At 39.8% G+C, this 18263-nt stretch overlaps 1 protein-coding gene across 14 annotated transcripts in view; it reads right to left on the bottom strand.

Annotated features, from left to right (window-relative positions):
* Positions 1 to 18263, bottom strand: part of CFAP20DC (CFAP20 domain containing) — a 255701-nt gene that overhangs the window by 138514 nt on the left and 98924 nt on the right. For 13 of the 14 annotated variants that reach the window (XM_036071785.2, XM_036071787.2, XM_036071793.2 and 10 more), the window contains one exon: positions 6630 to 6786. In XM_036071785.2, coding sequence (XP_035927678.2) covers positions 6630 to 6786 — 157 coding nt within the window. Of the gene's footprint in view, positions 1 to 5120; positions 5306 to 6629; positions 6787 to 18263 lie in introns of those variants that run through there. The other variant, XM_078076561.1, reaches the window with a different exon arrangement.

The raw sequence follows: 18263 nt of genomic DNA, 5'->3' as shown, positions 1-18263 counted from the left end.
AAACAACTCAGAATCCATGAAAATAGAATCAGAGAAATAAGTGACACCATGAAGCGTTCCAATGTCAGAATAATTGGAATCCCGGAGGGAGTGGAGAGAGAGAGAGAGGACTAGAAGATGTATTTGAGCAAATCGTAGCTGAGAAGTTCCCTAATCTGGCAAATGAAACAAACATTTGCGTCCTAGAGGCAGAGAGGACCCCTCCCAAGATCAAGGAAAACAGGCCAACACCCTGGCATGTAATAGTAAAACTTGCAAATCTTAGAACCAAGGAAACCATCTTAAGGGCAGCTAGGGGGAAGAGAGTCCTTACGTACAGAGGGAGGAACATCAGAATAACATCATACCTATCCACAGAGACCTGGCAAGCCAGAAAGGCCTGGCAAGACATATTCAGGGTACTAAATGAGAAGAGCATGCAGCCAAGAATACTTTATCTGGCAAGGCTGTCATTTAGAACGGATGGAGAGATGCAGAGCTTCCACGACCGGCAGAAACTGAAAGAATATGTGACCACTAAGCCGGCCCTGCAAGAAATATTAAGGGGGGTTCTATAAAAGGAGAAAGACCCCAAGAGTGATATACAACAGAAATTTACAGGGACAATCTATAAAAACAACGTCTTCACAGGCAACATGATGACAATTAATTCATATCTTTCAATAATCACTCTCAACCTGAATGGCCTAAACGCTCCCATAAAACGGCACAGGGTTGCAGATTGGATAAAAAGACAGGACCCATCCATATGCTGCCTACAAGAGACTCATTTTGAACCTAAAAAGACATCCAGACTGAAAGTGAAGGGATGGAGATCCATCTTCCATGCCAGCGGACCTCAAGAGAAAGCTGGGGTAGCAATTCTTATATCAGACAAATTAGATTTTAAACTAAAGTCTGTAATAAGAGACACAGAAGGACACTATATCATTCTTAAAGGGTCTATCCAAAAAGAAGATCTAACAATTGTAAATATCTATGCCCCCAACATGGGAGCAGCCATCTACATGAGCCAACTGTTAACCAAAATAAAGAGTCATATTGATAACAATATGTTAATTGTAGGAGACCTCAATACTCCACTCTCAGCAATGGACAGATCATCTAAGCAGAAAATCAACAAGGAAACAAGAGCTTTGAATGATACATTGGACCAGATGGACCTCATAGATATTTACAGAACATTCCACCCTAAAACAACTGAATACTCATTCTTCTCGAGCGCACATGGAACTTTCTCCAGAATAGACCACATACTGGGTCACAAATCAGGTCTCAACCGATACCAAAAGATTGAGATTATTCCCTGCATATTCTCAGGCCACAATGCTCTAAAACTGGAACTCAATCACAAGAAAAAATTTGGCAGAAATTCAAACACTTGGAAGCTAAAGACCACTCTGCTCAAGAATGTTTGGGTCAACCAGGAAATCAAAGAAGAACTTAAACAATTCATGGAAATCAAGGAGAATGAAAACACATCAGTCCAAAACCTATGGGATACCGCAAAGGCGGTCCTAAGGGGGAATACATAGCCATCCAAGACTCACTCAAAAAAAACAGAAAAATCCCGAATTCACCAACTAACTCTACACCTTAAAGAACTAGAGAAAAAGCAACAAATGACGCCTAAGCCACGCATTAGAAGAGAAATAATTAAAATTAGAGCAGAAATGGGCGCCTGGGTGGCTCAGTTGGTTAAGCGACTGCCTTCGGCTCAGGTCATGATCCTGGAGTCCCTGGATCGAGTCCCGCATCAGGCTCCCTGCTCGGCAGGGAGTCTGCTTCGTCCTCTGACCCTATCCCCTCTCATGTGTTCTCTCTCTCTCATTCTCTCTCTCTCAAATAAATAAATAAAATCTTTAAAAAAAAAAAAAAAAAAAAAAATTAGAGCAGAAATCAATGAATTAGAAACCAGAAACACAGTAGATCAGATCAACGAAACTAGAAGTTGGTTCTTTGAAAGAATTAATAAGATTGATAAACCACTGGCCAGACTTATCCAAAAGAAAAGAGAAAGGACCCAAATTAATAAAATTATGAATGAAAGGGGAGAGATCACGACTAACACCAAGGCAATAGAAACAATTATTAGAAATTATTATCAACAACTATATGCCAATAAACTGAGCAATCTGGAAGAAATGGAGGCCTTCCTGGAAACCTATAAGCTGCCAAGACTGAAACAGGAAGAAATTGACAACCTGAATAGGCCAATAACCAGTAACGAGATTGAAGCAGTGATCAAAAACCTCCCAAAAAACAAGAGTCCAGGGCCTGATGGATTCCCTGGGGAATTCTACCAAATGTTCAAAGAAGAAATAATACCTATTCTACTGAAGCTGTTTCAAAAATAGAAACAGAAGGAAAACTTCCAAACTTATTCTATGAGGCCAGCATTACCTTAATCCCCAAACCAGGCAAAAACCCCATAAAAAGGGAGAATTTCAGACCGATATCCCTGATGAATATGGATTCCAAAATCCTCAACAAAATCCTAGCTAACAGGATCCAACAATACATTAAAAGGATCATCCACCACGACCAAGTGGGATTTATCCCCGGGATGCAAGGGTGGTTCAACATTCGCAAATCAATCAGTGTGACAGAACATATTAATAAGAGGAGGGAGGGGGTGCCCGGATGGTTCAGTCGTTAAGCATTTGCCTTTGGCTCAGGTCATGATCCCAGGGTCCTGGGATCGAGCCCCGCATCGGGCTCCCTGCTCGGCGGGAAGCCTGCTTCTCCCTCTCCCACTCCCCCTGCTTGTGTTCCCTCTCTCGCTGTGTCTCTCTCTGTCAAATAAATAAATAAAATCTTTAAAAAAAAAAAAAAAATAAGAGGAGGGAGAAGAACCATATGGTCCTCTCAATTGATGCAGAAAAAGCATTCGACAAAATACAACATCCTTTCCTGATTAAAACTCTTCAGAGTATAGGGATAGAGGGAACATTCCTCAAGTTCATAAAATCCATCTATGAAAAACCAACAGCGAATATCATCCTCAATGGGGAAAAGCTGAGAGCCTTTCCCTTAAGATCAGGAACATGTCAAGGATGCCCACTCTCGCCACTATTGTTCAACATAGTACTAGAAGTCCTAGCAACAGCAATCAGACAACAAAAAGAAATAAAAGGTATTCAATTTGGCAAAGAAGAAGTCAAACTCTGTCTTTTTGCAGATGACATGATACTCTGTGTGGAAAATCCAAAGACTCCACCCCCAAATAACTAGAACTCATCCAGCAATTCAGTAATGTGGCAGGATACAAAATCAATGCACAGAAATCAGTTGCTTTCTTATACACTAACAACGCAACTGTAGAAAGAGAAATTAGAGAAACGATTCCATTTACAATAGCACCAAAAACCGTAAGATACCTTGGAATAAACTTAACCAAAGAGATAAAGGATCTATACTCTAGGAACTACAGAACACTCATGAAAGAAATTGAAGACACAAAAAGATGGAGAAATATTCCATGCTCATGGATTGGAAGAATAAACATTGTTAAAATGTCTATGCTACCCAGAGCAATCTATACCTTCAATGCCATCCCGATCAAAATTCCAATGACATTTTTCAAAGTGCTGGAACAAACAATCCTAAAATTTGTATGGAATCAGAAAAGACCCTGAATCGCCAAGGAAATGTTGAAAAAGAAAAACAAAGGTGGGGGCATCACGTTGCCCGATTTCAAGCTATATTACAAAGCTGTGATCACCAAGACAGCATGGTACTGGCACAAAAACAGACGTGGAACAGAATGGAACAGAATAGAGAACCCAGATTTGGACCCTCAACTCTATGGTCAAATAATCTTTGACAAAGCAGGAAAAAACATGCAATGGAAAAAAGACAGTCTCTTCAATAAATGGTGCCGGGAAAATTGGACAGCCACATGCAGAAGAATGAAACTCGACCATTCTCTAACACCATTCACAAAGATAAACTCAAAGTGGATGAAAGACCTCAATGTGAGACAGGAATCTATCAAAATCCTAGAGGAGAACATAGGCAGTAGCCTCTTTGACATCGCCCACAGCAACTTCTTTCAAGATACATCTCCAAAAGCTAGTGAAACAAAAGCAAAAATGAACTTTTGGGACTTCATCAAGATAAAAAGCTTCTGCACAGCAAAGGAAACAGTCAACAAAACAAAGAGGCAACCCAGAGAATGGGAGAAGATATTTGCAAATGACACTACAGATAAAGGGCTGCTATCCAAGATCTATAAAGAACTTCTCAAACTCAACACCCAAAAAACAAATAATCAAGTCAAAAAGTGGGCAGAAGAGATGAAAAGACACTTCTCTGAAGAAGACATACAAATGGCTAACAGACACATGAAAAAATGTTCATCATCTTTAGCCAGCAGGGAAATCCAAATCAAAACCACACTGAGATACCACCTTACACCAGTTAGAATGGCAAAAATGGATAGGGAGAGAAACAACAAATGTTGGAGAGGTTGTGGAGAAAGGGGAACCCTCTTCCACTGTTGGTGGGAATGCAAGTTGGTACAGCCATTTTGGAAAACAGTGTGGAGGTTCCTCAAAAATTTAAAAATAGAGCTACCCTATGACCCAGCAATTGCACTACTGGGTATTTACCCCAAAGACACAGATGTAGTGAAAAGAAGGGCCATATGCACCCCAATGTTCATAGCAGCAATGTCCGTAATAGCTAAACTGTGGAAAGAGCCGAGATGCCCTTCAACAGATGAATGGATGAAGAAGATGTGGTCCATATATACAATGGAATATTACTCAGCCATCAGAAAGGATGAATACCCAACTTTTACATCCACATGGATGGGACTGGAGGAGATTATGCTAAGTGAAATAAGTCAAGCAGAGAAAGTCAATTATCATATGGTTTCATTTATTTGTGGAACTTAAGGAATAGCATGGAGGACATTAGGAGAAGGAAGGGAAAAATGAGGGGGGAGGAATTGGAGGGAGAGATGAACCATGAGAGACTATGGACTTTGAGAAACAAACAGGGTTTTAGAGGGGAGGGGGGAGGGGGGATTGGTTAGCCCCGTGATGGGTATTAAGGAGGGCACGTACTGCATGGAGCACTGGGTGTTATACGAAAACAATGGATCGTGGATCACCACATCAAAAACCAATCATGTACTGGGGCACCTGGTGGCTCAGTCGTTAAGCGTCTGCCTTCGGCTCAGGTCATGATCCCAGGGTCCTGGGATCAAGCCCTGCATCGGGGTCCCTGCTCTGCAGGGAGCCTGCTTCTCCTTCTCCCACTCCTCCTGCTTGTGTTCCCTTTCTCGCTGTGTCTCTCTCTGTCAAATAAATAAAATGTTAAAAAAAAAAAACAAAAACCAATGATCTACTGTATGGTGACTAACATAACATAATAAAATTAAAAAAATAAATAAATAAAAAAGATTTTATTTATTCACGAGAGAGAGAGAGAGGAAGAGTGCAGAGGAAGGCGCAGAGAGAGAGGGAGAAGCAGGCTCCCCGCTGAGCAGGGAGCCCAACTCGGGGCTCAATCCCAGGACCGCAGGATCACAACCTGAGCCACAGGCAGATGCTCAACCCACTGAGCCACCCAGGCGCCCTGAATGTTGACATCTCTTGAACACCATTGTTAATTTGGTGACATTGCTACACAGTGAGTCCCATCTCCCTCGTCAGGAATCAGATATTCACTTTGCTAGCCACCCTTGCAGCATTTGATCTAGGCTCTACAAGTCAGACACAGCCATGTCTGCCTCTGTTCAGTAGAGAGAAACATGAAGAAGTCTACTTCTGGTGAGAGGGGTGAGGAAGAAGATATTTAGTTTTCCAGGGCAGCAATGATAGAAATTCTGGAACCTAGAGCCCAGCATTGTGCTGTGACTTAGGGAGTCTTTGTCCAGTTTCAGTAGCTATCGGGGGTCTTCCTTGGAGCAGTCTTGTGGTGGGGGTTGTGTTTGTTCTTGCCTATAGCCTCTAAGCCTGACTTTCTGGGTATCCTTGAGAGTCTATGAACTGGCTAAATTCCTTATATAAATTCTTTTTTCTGTTTCAACTACCCAGAGAGGATTCCATTGCTTGCAACTAAAAACCCTGACTAGTTCACATGGTAAGTGCTATCATAAACAAAAAAGAAAAATAATCACAAAAATAAAAAAGATATCTTTGACATTCAGCTACAATAAAAATAAACATGTGATTCAGAGTAAAGAATGACATATGCTACAGCATGAATGAACCACAAGGACTTATGGTAAGTGAAATAAGCCAACTACAGAGAGACAAACACTATATGCTTTTACTTACATAAGGTATCTAAAATAGTTAGATTCAAGGAATCAGAGTGGAATGGTGCTTGCCAGTGGTTGAGGAGAAGGGGAAATGGGGAGTTACTAATCAATGGGTTTTGATCAAAATGAATAAGCTCTAGAGATCTGCTTAGAGCATTGCACCTATGATCACCTAAAACATATACTACACTTAAAAATTTGTTAAGAGGATAGATCTCATGTTAAGTGTTTTTCCACAATAAAACAAGATAAATTTAGAAAAACCATTACCATGTACTCATGCTATCCAAAGGTATGTCTAATTTTAAGCACATTGGAGAATTTAAAAATCTTGATAGTAGCAACTTGAACATACCATCTTTATCAGCAGTGTCTTGAGGCTTGCATTTTAAAGTGAAGATCTTCCGCAGCTTACAGTTAGCTGAGACAATAATTCCATCCAATGACTGGAAAACTGCTCCCTTGAATATTTCACTGGTAAATGCTACCAAGTCTATGCATAGATTGCACCACTAAAATGAAGAAAAGAAGAGTAAGTACTTTCTATAATCACAGAGATGAACAAATCATTTATATGTGGATAGTCCAGAGAATTGAGGCAATTGTCTGGATCAACCAGCCCCAAATCCTCCCTTAGGCAAATCTCTATTTTGGCTTCAGTTTTCTTAAAAATTGCCTTGATTTTTCCAAAGAAGTGATCATAATCTAAACTAGACATTGGTCATCTGGCTGTAGAGTTCTCATTATGAGGCAAGATTCTGACAACTTTGGGAAATAACTCTGGATCTGTAGGCAGTATGCTAGTGGGAAGCTAATTGCAGGTGCGTTAGACCACTTAAATCTTGAAAATCAGGGATAAGTAGCCAATTGTTCCTTCAAGGGGACTAATTTGATCATAATTAGCCACTTATATTTGTTAAAAAAATCATGGATGAAATTGGAAGCTGGGTTTAAATTGTGGCCAGTGCTGTCTACTTAAAACCAATTAACCTATTGTACAGAAATAGATTCTTTCAAAGAATTTGTGATTATGCCTAGAATTTGCCAGTTTTTAAAGTACTCTTGCAGGGACTAATTTCTGCCTATTAAACAATTAGACTCCTCAATACTTCATCAAATGAATTCTCTAAATGGAGAAAATAATCATTTAGTAAGAAATTAAGACACATTGAAGATGGCAGGACAACAACAGGGAAAAGAATTTTTGAAATTAAAAGAAAAGTAGTATTTAAGGTTGTCTGTACTTCTTTTAAAATATCAGGCTCTTGCATTATTTGATTAGAAGAACAATTTACATAAGGTTCATTTTATTAATCTGTCAAAATTGAAAGTTATATTTATTGATAAACGAAATTATCCTTAAAGGCAAATTCTACTTAGGAATGTTGATTTTATTATGAAGGAAAACCTGAGGTGGTTTCCACTGTAGAAAAGTAAAAGAGATTGCAGTAAGTCCTTAATTAAATACATGAAGATTATTTGTAGGTATCTCAACAGAAAATTATATTCTCAGGCCATGGGGATGCTCTGGTCTTTTGGGTGAAAACAAGTCAGGTGTAATAAAAGGTGGGAAGGAGGACTGAGTGTGATGCAATAATGAGACCGGCTTGCCCTGCAGGGTGGGGAGCTCTGGAGAGGTCTGAGAGGTAACTGTGGGATGGGCCAGTAAGGCCAGGTTCTGGAGGCACTGAATGATTAGGAGGAGAACCTTGGACTCCAGCGGGTAAGGTGTCACTTTGATTCTTGAAGGAGAATGTGACAAGAGTAGAGTGCTGGGAAGTCTGAACTAACCATAATGCAGGAATATTTGGGGGTGGAGGAAGGCTGAGGTAGAGTAGAGCTAGACTGAGGCACAGAAAGACCAGTCAGTCAGTCATTTAAGCATGAAGTGAGGAGGGTCTGGTAGAGGGCTAGTACAGGAGGTGGGATGTAAGGGACAAATCCAGTAGGCATGCCCTAGGGTGAATGAAACATCAGGGCTTGGTAAAATCCAGGTTACAGGGGATGGAGGTATTGGGGTTTCTAGCAATCCAATAATAATTATTAATATTATCATATTAGCATCACTATTGTTTTTCTGTGGTTCCTATTCCTAAAAGACTTGATTAAGATTATGTCTCATGTGCAATTATTCAGCTGGTTTGTCCCAAAAGTAACTGTATTCATCCATTCTTCCCCATAGGTGCTAAGCACTTCTCCCAGGTGTTAAACGCTGGGCATGACTCTGACGTTACAGCAAGGAATGGGAGTTCTTCCAGTCTGAGAAGGGCGGCTGGAGGCAGACATGTAGTGTCTGTTTTATACTGTTAGTGCAGAGGGGGCTCAACGTGGGAGGATGGGGAAGTTCAAGAAAGGCTTCTTTAAAAAAAATTTTCAAAATGCCATGATATTATATGCAAATATAGGCCCAAACATGCCAAATTTTATACAAAATATAGTTCTTGTCACTTCTCCACTCCTCTAATCATACTGTCAACTCTTAACTTTTCTTCTCTCTGTATTTTTAAAGAATACCTTTTGATTTATCAATTTTAGACATTATCCACTGTCTTCCTATTATGGTAGATAAGACTTGTAGTTCACTTACCCTACTTTCTCCGCTTCAGCCTCCCTAGATAATTGTCTCCCATTCGTTCTTTTTTTATCTTTTTCCTCAAAATCCATATTCTGTGCTTTCCTTACTGTGACTATGTAAATATTGTACACAACGGAGCCAAGTGATGCTCTATGATTACCTTTCGTTATACAACTTCTTTATATTTCTAAAGTTAATGATTGCTTTTAAAATTATCTGCATTATTGTATTTGAATCCAAGTTTTCCTATATCTAGGAAAGGCTTAGAGGCGACATGAGCTTGGTTTTAAACAAGGAATAATACTTTCCAAATCCAGGGAGGCATGGGAACATGCTGGGCATTTCTTCTCAGGGCCCTGCCCTTTATTTCCTACTTAGATGAACCCTCCAGCGGGCTGCACCTGTATACCTCATCAGACTCCATCAGCTGGCTTGGGAATTGGTGTCTTCTTCCTTCAAAAACTCTGAGTCCCAGGAAACCAGGCCCTTACCTACTACACACTTTTCTTATTCATCATAGTCAAGCTGCTGTTATTCCCCTGCCTGGACACATGCATCATGGAAAGTGCTGAACAAATAATGATCTACATGTGTGTGTGATGTCTGAAGACATACATACACATACATGCCAATACACATACTTTCAATCTTTCATTTTACTTTTTTTAAGTTTTAACTTTGATTCCAGTTAGTTAACATACAGTATTATATTAGTTTCAGGTGTACAATATAGTGATTCAACACTTCCATACATCACCCGGTGCTCATCAGGACAAGTGCACTCCTTGATCCCCGTCACCTATTTAACCCCTCCCCCCAACCACCTCCCCTCTAGTAACCATCAGTTTGTTCTCTAAAGTTAGGAGTTTGTTTCTTGGTTTGCCCCTCTCTCTCTCTCTCTTTTTTTTTTTTACCTTTGATTGTTTTGTTTTGTTTCTTAAATTCCACATATGAGTGAAATCATATGGTATTTGTCTTTCTCTGACTGACTTAATTTTGGTTAGCATTATACTCTCTAGCTTCATCCAGGTCATTGCAAATGGCAAGATTTCATTATTGTTTAATGGCTCAGTAATATTCCATTGTATATTTATCCATTATTATTTATCCATTCATCAGTCAATGGAAACTTGGGCTGTTTCCATAATTTGACTATTGTAGACAATGCTGTTATAAACATTGGGGTGTATGTATCCCTTTGAATTATTTTGAAGTATTTTTGTATTCTTTGGGTAAATCCCTAGTAGTGCAATTGCTGGATTGTAGGATAGTTTTTAAAAATTTTGAGGAATCTCTATACTATTTTCCAGAGTGGCTGCACCTGTTTGCATTACTACCAACAGTGTAAGAGGGTTCCCTTTTCTCCACAACCTCACCAAAACCTGTTTCTTGTGTTGTTGATTTCAGTCATTCTGACAGGTGTGAAGTGATATCTCACTGTAGTTTTGATTTGCACTTCCCTGATAATAAGTGATGTTGAGCATTTTTTCATGTGTCTGTTGGCCATCTGTATGTCTTCTTTGGAAAAATGTCTATTCATGTCTTCTGCCCATTCTTTAATTGGATTATTTGTTTTTTTGGGTGTTGAGTTGTATAATTACTTTATATATTTTGGATACTAAGTCTTTATTGGTATGTCATTTCCAAATATCTTCTCTCATTCTGTAGGTTGGCTTTTAGTTTTGTTGATGGTTTTCTTCGTTGTGAAGAAGGTTTTTATTTTGATGTAGTCCCACTAATTTATTTTTGCTTTTATTTCCCTTACCTCAGGAGATATACCTAGAAAGAAGCTGCTATGGCCGATGCCAAAGAAGTTACTGCCTGTGTTCTCTTCTAGGATTTTGATGGTTTCAGGTTTCATATTTAGGCCTTTAATCCATTTTTGAATTTATTTTTGTGTATGATGTAAGAAAGTGGTCCAATTTCATTCTTTTATATGTTGCTGTCCAGTTTTCCCAACACCATTTGTTGAAGAGACAGTCTTTTTCCCATTGAATATTCTTTCTTGCTTTGTCAAAGATTAATTGACCATATAATTATGGATTCATTTCTGGGTTTTCTATTCTGTTCTCTTGATTTGTCTATTTTTGTGCCAGTACCATACTATTTTAATTACTATAGCTTTGCAATATAACTTGAAGTCCAGAATTGTGATGGCTCCAGCTTTTCTTTTCTTTTTCAAGACTGCTTTGGCTATTGGGATCTTTTGTGGTTCCACACAAATTTTAATATTCTTTGTTGTAGTTGTGTGAAAAATGCTGTTGGTATTTTGATAGGGATTGCATTACATGTGTAGATTGTTTGGGGTAGTATAGACATTTTAACAATATTTGTTCTTTCAATCCATGGCCATGAAATGTCTTTCCATTTCTTTGTGTCATCTTCAATTTTTTCATCAGTATTTTGTAGTTTTCAGAGTACAGGTCTTTCAACTCTTTGCTTGGGTTTATTCCTAGGTAACTTATTGTTTTTTTGTACAATGAGATTGATTCCTTAATTTCTTTTTCTGCTGCTCCATTATTGGTATGTAGAAATGCAACAGATTTCTGTTATGTTGACTTTGTATCCTGCGACCTTATTGACTTCATTTACCTTTACTGAATTCATTTTTTGGTGTGGTCTTTTGGGTTTTCTCTATACAGTATCATGGCATCTGCAAATAGTGAAAGTTTTACTTCTTCCTTGCTGATCTGGATGCTTTTTATTTCTTTTTGTTGTCTGATTCCTGTGGCTAGGACTTCTAGTACTACATTGAATAAAAGCAGTGAGAGTGGACATTCCTGCCTTGTTCCTGACCGGAGAGCAAAAGCTCTCAGCTTTTCCCCCTTTAGGATGATATTGGCTATGGGTTTTTCATATTTGGCCTTTATTAAGTTGAGATATGTTCCCTCTAAAACTTTGTTGAGGGTTTTTATCATGAATGGATGTTGTACTTTATCAAATGCTTTTTCTGCATCTATTGAAATGATCATATTTATAATTGTTAAATCTTCTTGTTGGATTGTCCCTTTTATTATGATATAGTGCCCTTCTTTGTCTCTTGTTACAGTCTTTATTTTAAAGTCTTATACTTTCTTTTATTAATGTGATATATCACATTGATTGACTTGCAAATATTAAACTACGCTTGCAACCCAGGAATAAATTCCACTTGAACGTGGTGAATGATTTTTTAAATATATTGTTGGATTCAGTTTGCTAGCATTTTATTGAGGATTTTTTGAATCTATGTTCATCAGAGATAATGGCCTGCAGTTCTCTTTTCTTGTGGTGTTTTTATCTAGCTTTGATATCAGAGTAATGCTGGCATCATACAATGAATTTGGAAGTTTTCCTTTATTTTTGATTTTTTGGAATGATTTTAGAAGAATAGGTATTAACTCTTCTTAAATGTTTGGTAGAATTCACCTGTGAAGCCATCTGGTCCTGGACTTTTGTTTGTTGGGAGTTTTTTTATTATTGATTCAATTTCTTTGCTGGTTATTGGTCTGTTCAACTTTTCTATTTCTTCCTGTTCTAGTTTTGGTAATTTATATGTTTCTAGGAATTTATCCATTTCTTCCAGGTTGTCCAATTTGTTGGCATATAGTTTTTCATAATATTCTGTTATGATTGTTTGTATTTCTGTGATTTTGGTTGTTATTTCTCCTCTCTCATTTGTGATTTTATTTATTTGGGTCCTTTCTCTTTTCTTTTTATAAGTCTGGCTAGAGGTTTATCAATTTTATTGGTATTTTTTTCCCAAAGAACCAGCTCCTGGTTTCATTGATCTGTTCTATTGTTTTGTTGTTGTTGTTGTTATTTCTATATCCTTTATCTCTGCTCTTATCTTTATTATTTCCTTCCTTCAGGTGGCTTTAGGTTTTGTTTGTTGTTCTTTTTCTAGCTCCTTTAGGTGTAAGGTTAGGTTGTTTTATTTGAGACTTTTCCTGCTTCTTGAGGTAGACTTATGTTGCTATATACTTCCCTCTTAGGACCAATTTTGCTGCATCCCAAAGGTTTTGGACTCCTGCGTTTTCATTTTCATTTGTTTCCATGTACTCTTTTATTTCCTCTTTTATTTCCTGATTGACCCATTCATTGTTTAGTAGCATATTATTTAACCTCCATGTATTTGTGGGCTTTCCAGATTTTTTCTTGTGGTTGACTTCTAGTTTCATAGTGTTGTGGTTAGAAAAGGTGCATGATCTGACTTCAATCTTCTTATATATGTTGAGGCCTATTTTGTGGCCTAAGATGTGATCTATTCCAGAAAATGTTTCATGTGCACTTGAAAAGAATGTGTATTCTGCTGTTTTCGGATGGAATGTTCTGAATAGATCTGTTAAGTCCATCTGGTCCAGTGTGTCATTCAAAGCCATTGTTTCCTTGTTGATTTTCTGTTTAGGTGATCTTCCCATTGATGTAAGTAGGTTGTTAAAGTCCTCTGCTATTGTTGTATTATCAATTAGTTCCTTTATGTTTGTTATTAATTGTTTTATATATTTGGGTGCTCCCATGTTGGGTGCATAAATATTTATAATTGTTAGATCTTCTTGTTGGACTGTCCTTTTTATTATGACATAGTGCCCTTTTTTGTCTCTTATTACAGTCTTTGTTTTAAAGTCTAGTTTGTCTTCTAGAAGTATTACTACTCCAGCTTTCTTTTGATATCCATTTGAATGATAAATGTTTCTCTATTCTCCCTTTCAATGTGCAGGTGTCTTTAGGTCTAAAATAAGTCTCTTGTAGGTAGCATATTGATGGATGTGTGTGTGTTTTAATCCATTCTGTCACCGTTATGTCTTTTGATTGGAGCATTTAGTCCATTTACATTCAAAGTAATTATTGATTGATATGTATTTATATCATTTTATTACTTGTTTTGTGGTTGTTCCTAGAGATTTTCTCTGATCCTTTCTTTACTTTCTCTCTTTCATGTTTTGCTGATTTTCTTTAGTGATATATTTGGATTTCTTTCTCTTTATTCTTTGCATGTTTATTAGTGGTTTTTGATACATGGTTACCATTAGGTTTGTATATAACCTTTTCTGCATATAGCAGTCTATATTAAGTGGATGGTCATTTAAGTGTGGACCCATTCTTTTCTTCTCACATTTTAGGTATATGTTATTATATTTTATATCCTTTTTTTGAATTCCTTGGCTGATGTTTTACAGAAATAATTAATTTTTACTGCTTTCGTGTTTCCTACCTTTATACTATCAACTTTTGGTATCTCCTTTCTAGTCAAAGAGTCCCCTTTAATATTTCTCACAGGGCTGGTTTAGTGGTCACAAACTCCTTTAGTTTTTGTTTGTCTGGGAAACTCTTTATCTCTCTTTCTATTCTGAATGATAGCCTTGCTGGATAGAGTATTCTTTGCTGCAGATTTTTCCCACTTGGCACTTTGAATACATCATGACACTTCCTTCTGGCTTGTGAAGTTTCTATAGAAAAATTTCCTGCTTGCCTTATGGGTTCTCCCTGGTAAGTTAATGACTTCTTTTGTCTTGCTGCTTTTAAGATTTTTTTCTTTATCACTATATTTTGCAAGTTTAATTATAGTATGTCATGGTGTGGGTTTGCTTTTGTTGATTTTGATGGGAATTCTCTGTGGTTCCTGGATCTGGATATCTGTTTCCTTCCACAGATTAGGGAAGTTTTCAGATATTATTTCTTCAAATAAATTTTCTGCCCCCCTTTCTCTCTCTCCTTCTTCTGGGAACCCTATAATACAAATCTTATTACATTTGATGGAGTCACTGAGTTCCCTAAGTCTGTTCTAGTTTTGTGTAATTATTTTTTTCTCTCTCTTGTTCAGCTTGATTACTTTCCATTCCTCTGTCTTCTACGTCATCACTAATTCGTTCCTCTGATTCTTCCATCCTACTATTCATTCTATTAAGCGTGTCTGTCATTTCACTTACTGAATCCTTTATCTCTGCTATATTATTCCTTATCTCTGTCTTAAGGGTCTTTTTCATGTCTTCCACTCTTTTCTCAAGTACAGTGAGTATCCTTACGATCCTGGTTTAAAATTCTCTATCAGGCATGTTATTAATCTGTTTTGCTTAGATCTCTGGTTTTGGCCTTGTTCTGTTCTTTCATTTGTGATACATTTCTTGGTCTCCTCACTATGTCTGTTTCTATGTATTAAGAAAGTCCGCTATATTTTCTGCTCTTGAAAGTAGTGATTTTATGAAGAAGTCCTGGGGTACCCTGCAGTGCAGTGTCCCCTGTTCACCCAAACCTGGCACTTCAGGAGAGCATCTTGTGTGTGTTGCTTATACCCTGCTGTTATGTCTGAGTCACTTTTCCTTTCAGTGCAGTTGTCTGCACTGACTCTCCGCCTGTTGTGGGCTGTGCTTGATCTCTGTGGTGTTAGTGAGACCCAGGCAGGCCAGCTCTGAGGGGGTGTGCCTGCCACAAAACTTGGGAGCCGGGTGACAGTATCAGCAAAATTTGCACTGGGCCACTCCAAAATGCTGTGATGGCTGAGGGCTGCCTGAGGCTGGTCATGGTGAGCAAACATGGCTGGACAACGTTAGACCCAGCACATGAGGGTGCTTGGGGCATGTGGTTGGTGCGTTGCAGTGGCTAGGCCTGGTGGGATGAATAGGCGTGGTGCACAGTGCCAGCTCTGCACCTGGTGGTGGGTGGGGTGCACTACAGTGTCTGGGGGTGCCCGGCAGGGTGCAGCCCAGCAGATGTGTGCAGCACACCATGGCAGCCATGCACCCAGCAGCTGGTCAGGGCACATGTGAGGCTTTAACAAAATTTGTCCTGAGCTCAGGGCCGAAGCCAGCAGACTTGGAGTGTGCTAGTCCTTAGGAGAGGACTAGCACACTTGCCAGTGGGTCAGGCAGCAAGTATCTGTGCAGCACCACCTCTCGAGGGTGGCTCTGTGTTTATGCTGGGGGGTGGGGGAGGAAAATGGCACCTGCCAGCTCCCTTGCTCTTGGAGAAGTCCCCTAGCATGCTCCGAAATCAGGATGAAGAGATCTATCTCCTGTTTGTCCCTGTGGTTGTGCAAACTACCATTTTTTGGCTCTCCATGCAGACTGCTGTCTTTTTAAGGGCAGCAACCCAGCTATCACTCATCCTCCCAGCTTGCCTAGTGCTGGGTCAGTTGACTTTTAAAGCTCTAGGTTCCAAGTACCACTGGTTTTATAAACTCACGGAACTTAACCCCTGTTTTTTTTTTTTTTTTAAGTCTACACCTAATGTGAGGCTTGAACTCAGAACCCTGAGATCAAGAGTCATATGCTCTATACCAACTGAGCCAGCCCTTCTGGTTTTTAAAGCCAAACGTTATGGGGATTAGTCTTCCCCCTGTGAGCTCCCTAGGGTGAGGGCCCATTTCTCTGCCTTGCCTTCTCCACATGTAGTTTCCTCCGTCCTGCAGGCAGCCTCCCTCTGTCTTTCTGAACTTCCTAAACATTCAGCTGCAACTTCGTCTCTGTATTTAGTTGTGGAGTTTGTTCTTCCATTCTTCAGATTGCTTTCTGGTTTGTTGACTTGCATGTGGATAATATCTAGTTGAAAACATGGGATGGGTGGGCGCCTGGGTGGCTCAGATGGTTGGGCATCTGCCTTCGGCTCAGGTCGTGATCTCCGGGTCCTAGGACCAAGCCCCCTGTTGGGCTCTCGGCTCGGTGGGGAGTCTGCTTCTCCCTCTGCCTCTCCCCCTACTTGCATGCTCTCTCTCTCTCTGTATCTTTCTGTCTCAAATGAATAAATAGAATCTTTAGGGGCAAAAAAACCAAAAATGTGGGATGGGGTGAGCTCAGGGTCCTCCTGCTCTGCCATCTTCCCAAGCTCCCCCTCAAGCAAAATCCTCAATCTTTCATTTTATAATCACTCAACTAGCCCCATAAATGTGTGGGAACTGATAACTTCAGTGAATTCATCTCTTACAAGTACAGATGGGAGTAGTTCCTGAGAAAGATGGGAATAACTTTCACAAATCTCCCTTGGCTAGAGGAAATAGAAATTATTTTTTGGTTTAGCTGCTATTTATAAAGGTTCCACTTTTCACAAGCTTCAACAAATAACTCATTATTCATATAAATGCTGTGACATACTTTCTGAACTTTTGGAAAAGAGTATGAACTCTCTACTCTCAACATGTGGATTACCTGAATTACAGTTGATCTTTATAAAATATTATTTTCATTATTCTTGGTGATCAACCATTCTTCAAATCCTTTTTGAGTTTTCTTGATCTCTAACCACTTTATTCCTACATGTAACTCTGGTCTAGCAGCGAAGAACTCTTGATTTAAAATATTCCTAATTATGGGCTTAAGAATTATGTACAGGAAGATAACAATCTGACAGAGAAAAGACAATTTTGCTTGGTTTGTTGCTTGGATTAATAAGAGAGTTTAGATTTTTAGAGGGAAAGATGTCAGAGGAGTAGGGACCCTATTTCAACTGGTCTCTGGAATTGAGTTGGATATCTACCAGACCACTCTGAGCACCCACGAAACCAGCCTGAGATGTAAGAAGATCTGGATCTCTACAAACAGAATATTGCAGGCGGTTGGTTTTGAGGTACGAAGCGGGGAGCCGTGATTCCGTGGGCAGATATCAGAGGAAAAATGGCAGCGGGAGGGTGCCTGACCGTGAGGATCCTACTCCGCTGGTGAGTGACAGCTTCGCGAGCTGCAGACGGGGCACAGACTTGCAGACCGGTAGCGGCGGTGAAAGGACTTTAGGGCAGGCCCCGGGGTGGAAACCCAGAGCGGTGGGGTTGCGCCTGTGAACTGCAGCCCCTGGGGTGGAAACCTGGAGTGGTGGGGTCACGTGCGCGCATGAACTGGGAGTGGCTGACAGTTTTAGAGGCACAAAGGGCAGAGACGTGCTCCAACCTGGAGGCAGAACTGGGAGCGCTGCGGAGGGGCACACAACCAAGGACGCTGCAGTTTATAGCAGCACTGACAGAAAAGGAGACAGTGTGGCCTGGAGAGCTCACTGAAGAACAGACTGCGATCTCTGCTCTGAGGCAGAGGGTTGGAAATGGTCTCTTCTGCTCTGACTCATGGAAGAGATGCAGAGAGCTGCCAGGGAAAGCTGCCAGAGAACAAAAGCCCCAAAAACTGATTCCCACTGAGCCCATCCCCCGCCACAGGGGGGCAGGGCAACTCCGCCCAAACAGGGTTGCCCGAGTAACAGCGCGGCAGGCCCCTCCCCCAGAAGACAGGCTGGGAAAACAAGAGGCCAGCAACCCTAAGGTCCCAAGAAAACAGGTGCATCTTGCTTGGGTTCTGGTCAATAATTTGGACTCTATACATTCCCTCAAACACCCATCAACAGAATGACTAGGAGGAGGAACCCCCAAAATAGAAAAGACTCAGAGATTATGACTTATGCTGCAGATTAACAAATGGATGCAGATATAACCAAGATGTCGGAAAAGGAATTCAGGCT

The sequence above is a fragment of the Halichoerus grypus genome, chromosome 1 (assembly GCF_964656455.1).
Source record: "Halichoerus grypus chromosome 1, mHalGry1.hap1.1, whole genome shotgun sequence".
NCBI lineage: Eukaryota > Metazoa > Chordata > Mammalia > Carnivora > Phocidae > Halichoerus > Halichoerus grypus.
Note: the sequence above shows the minus strand (reverse complement) of the source record. Positions and strands in the feature narration are given on the sequence as shown.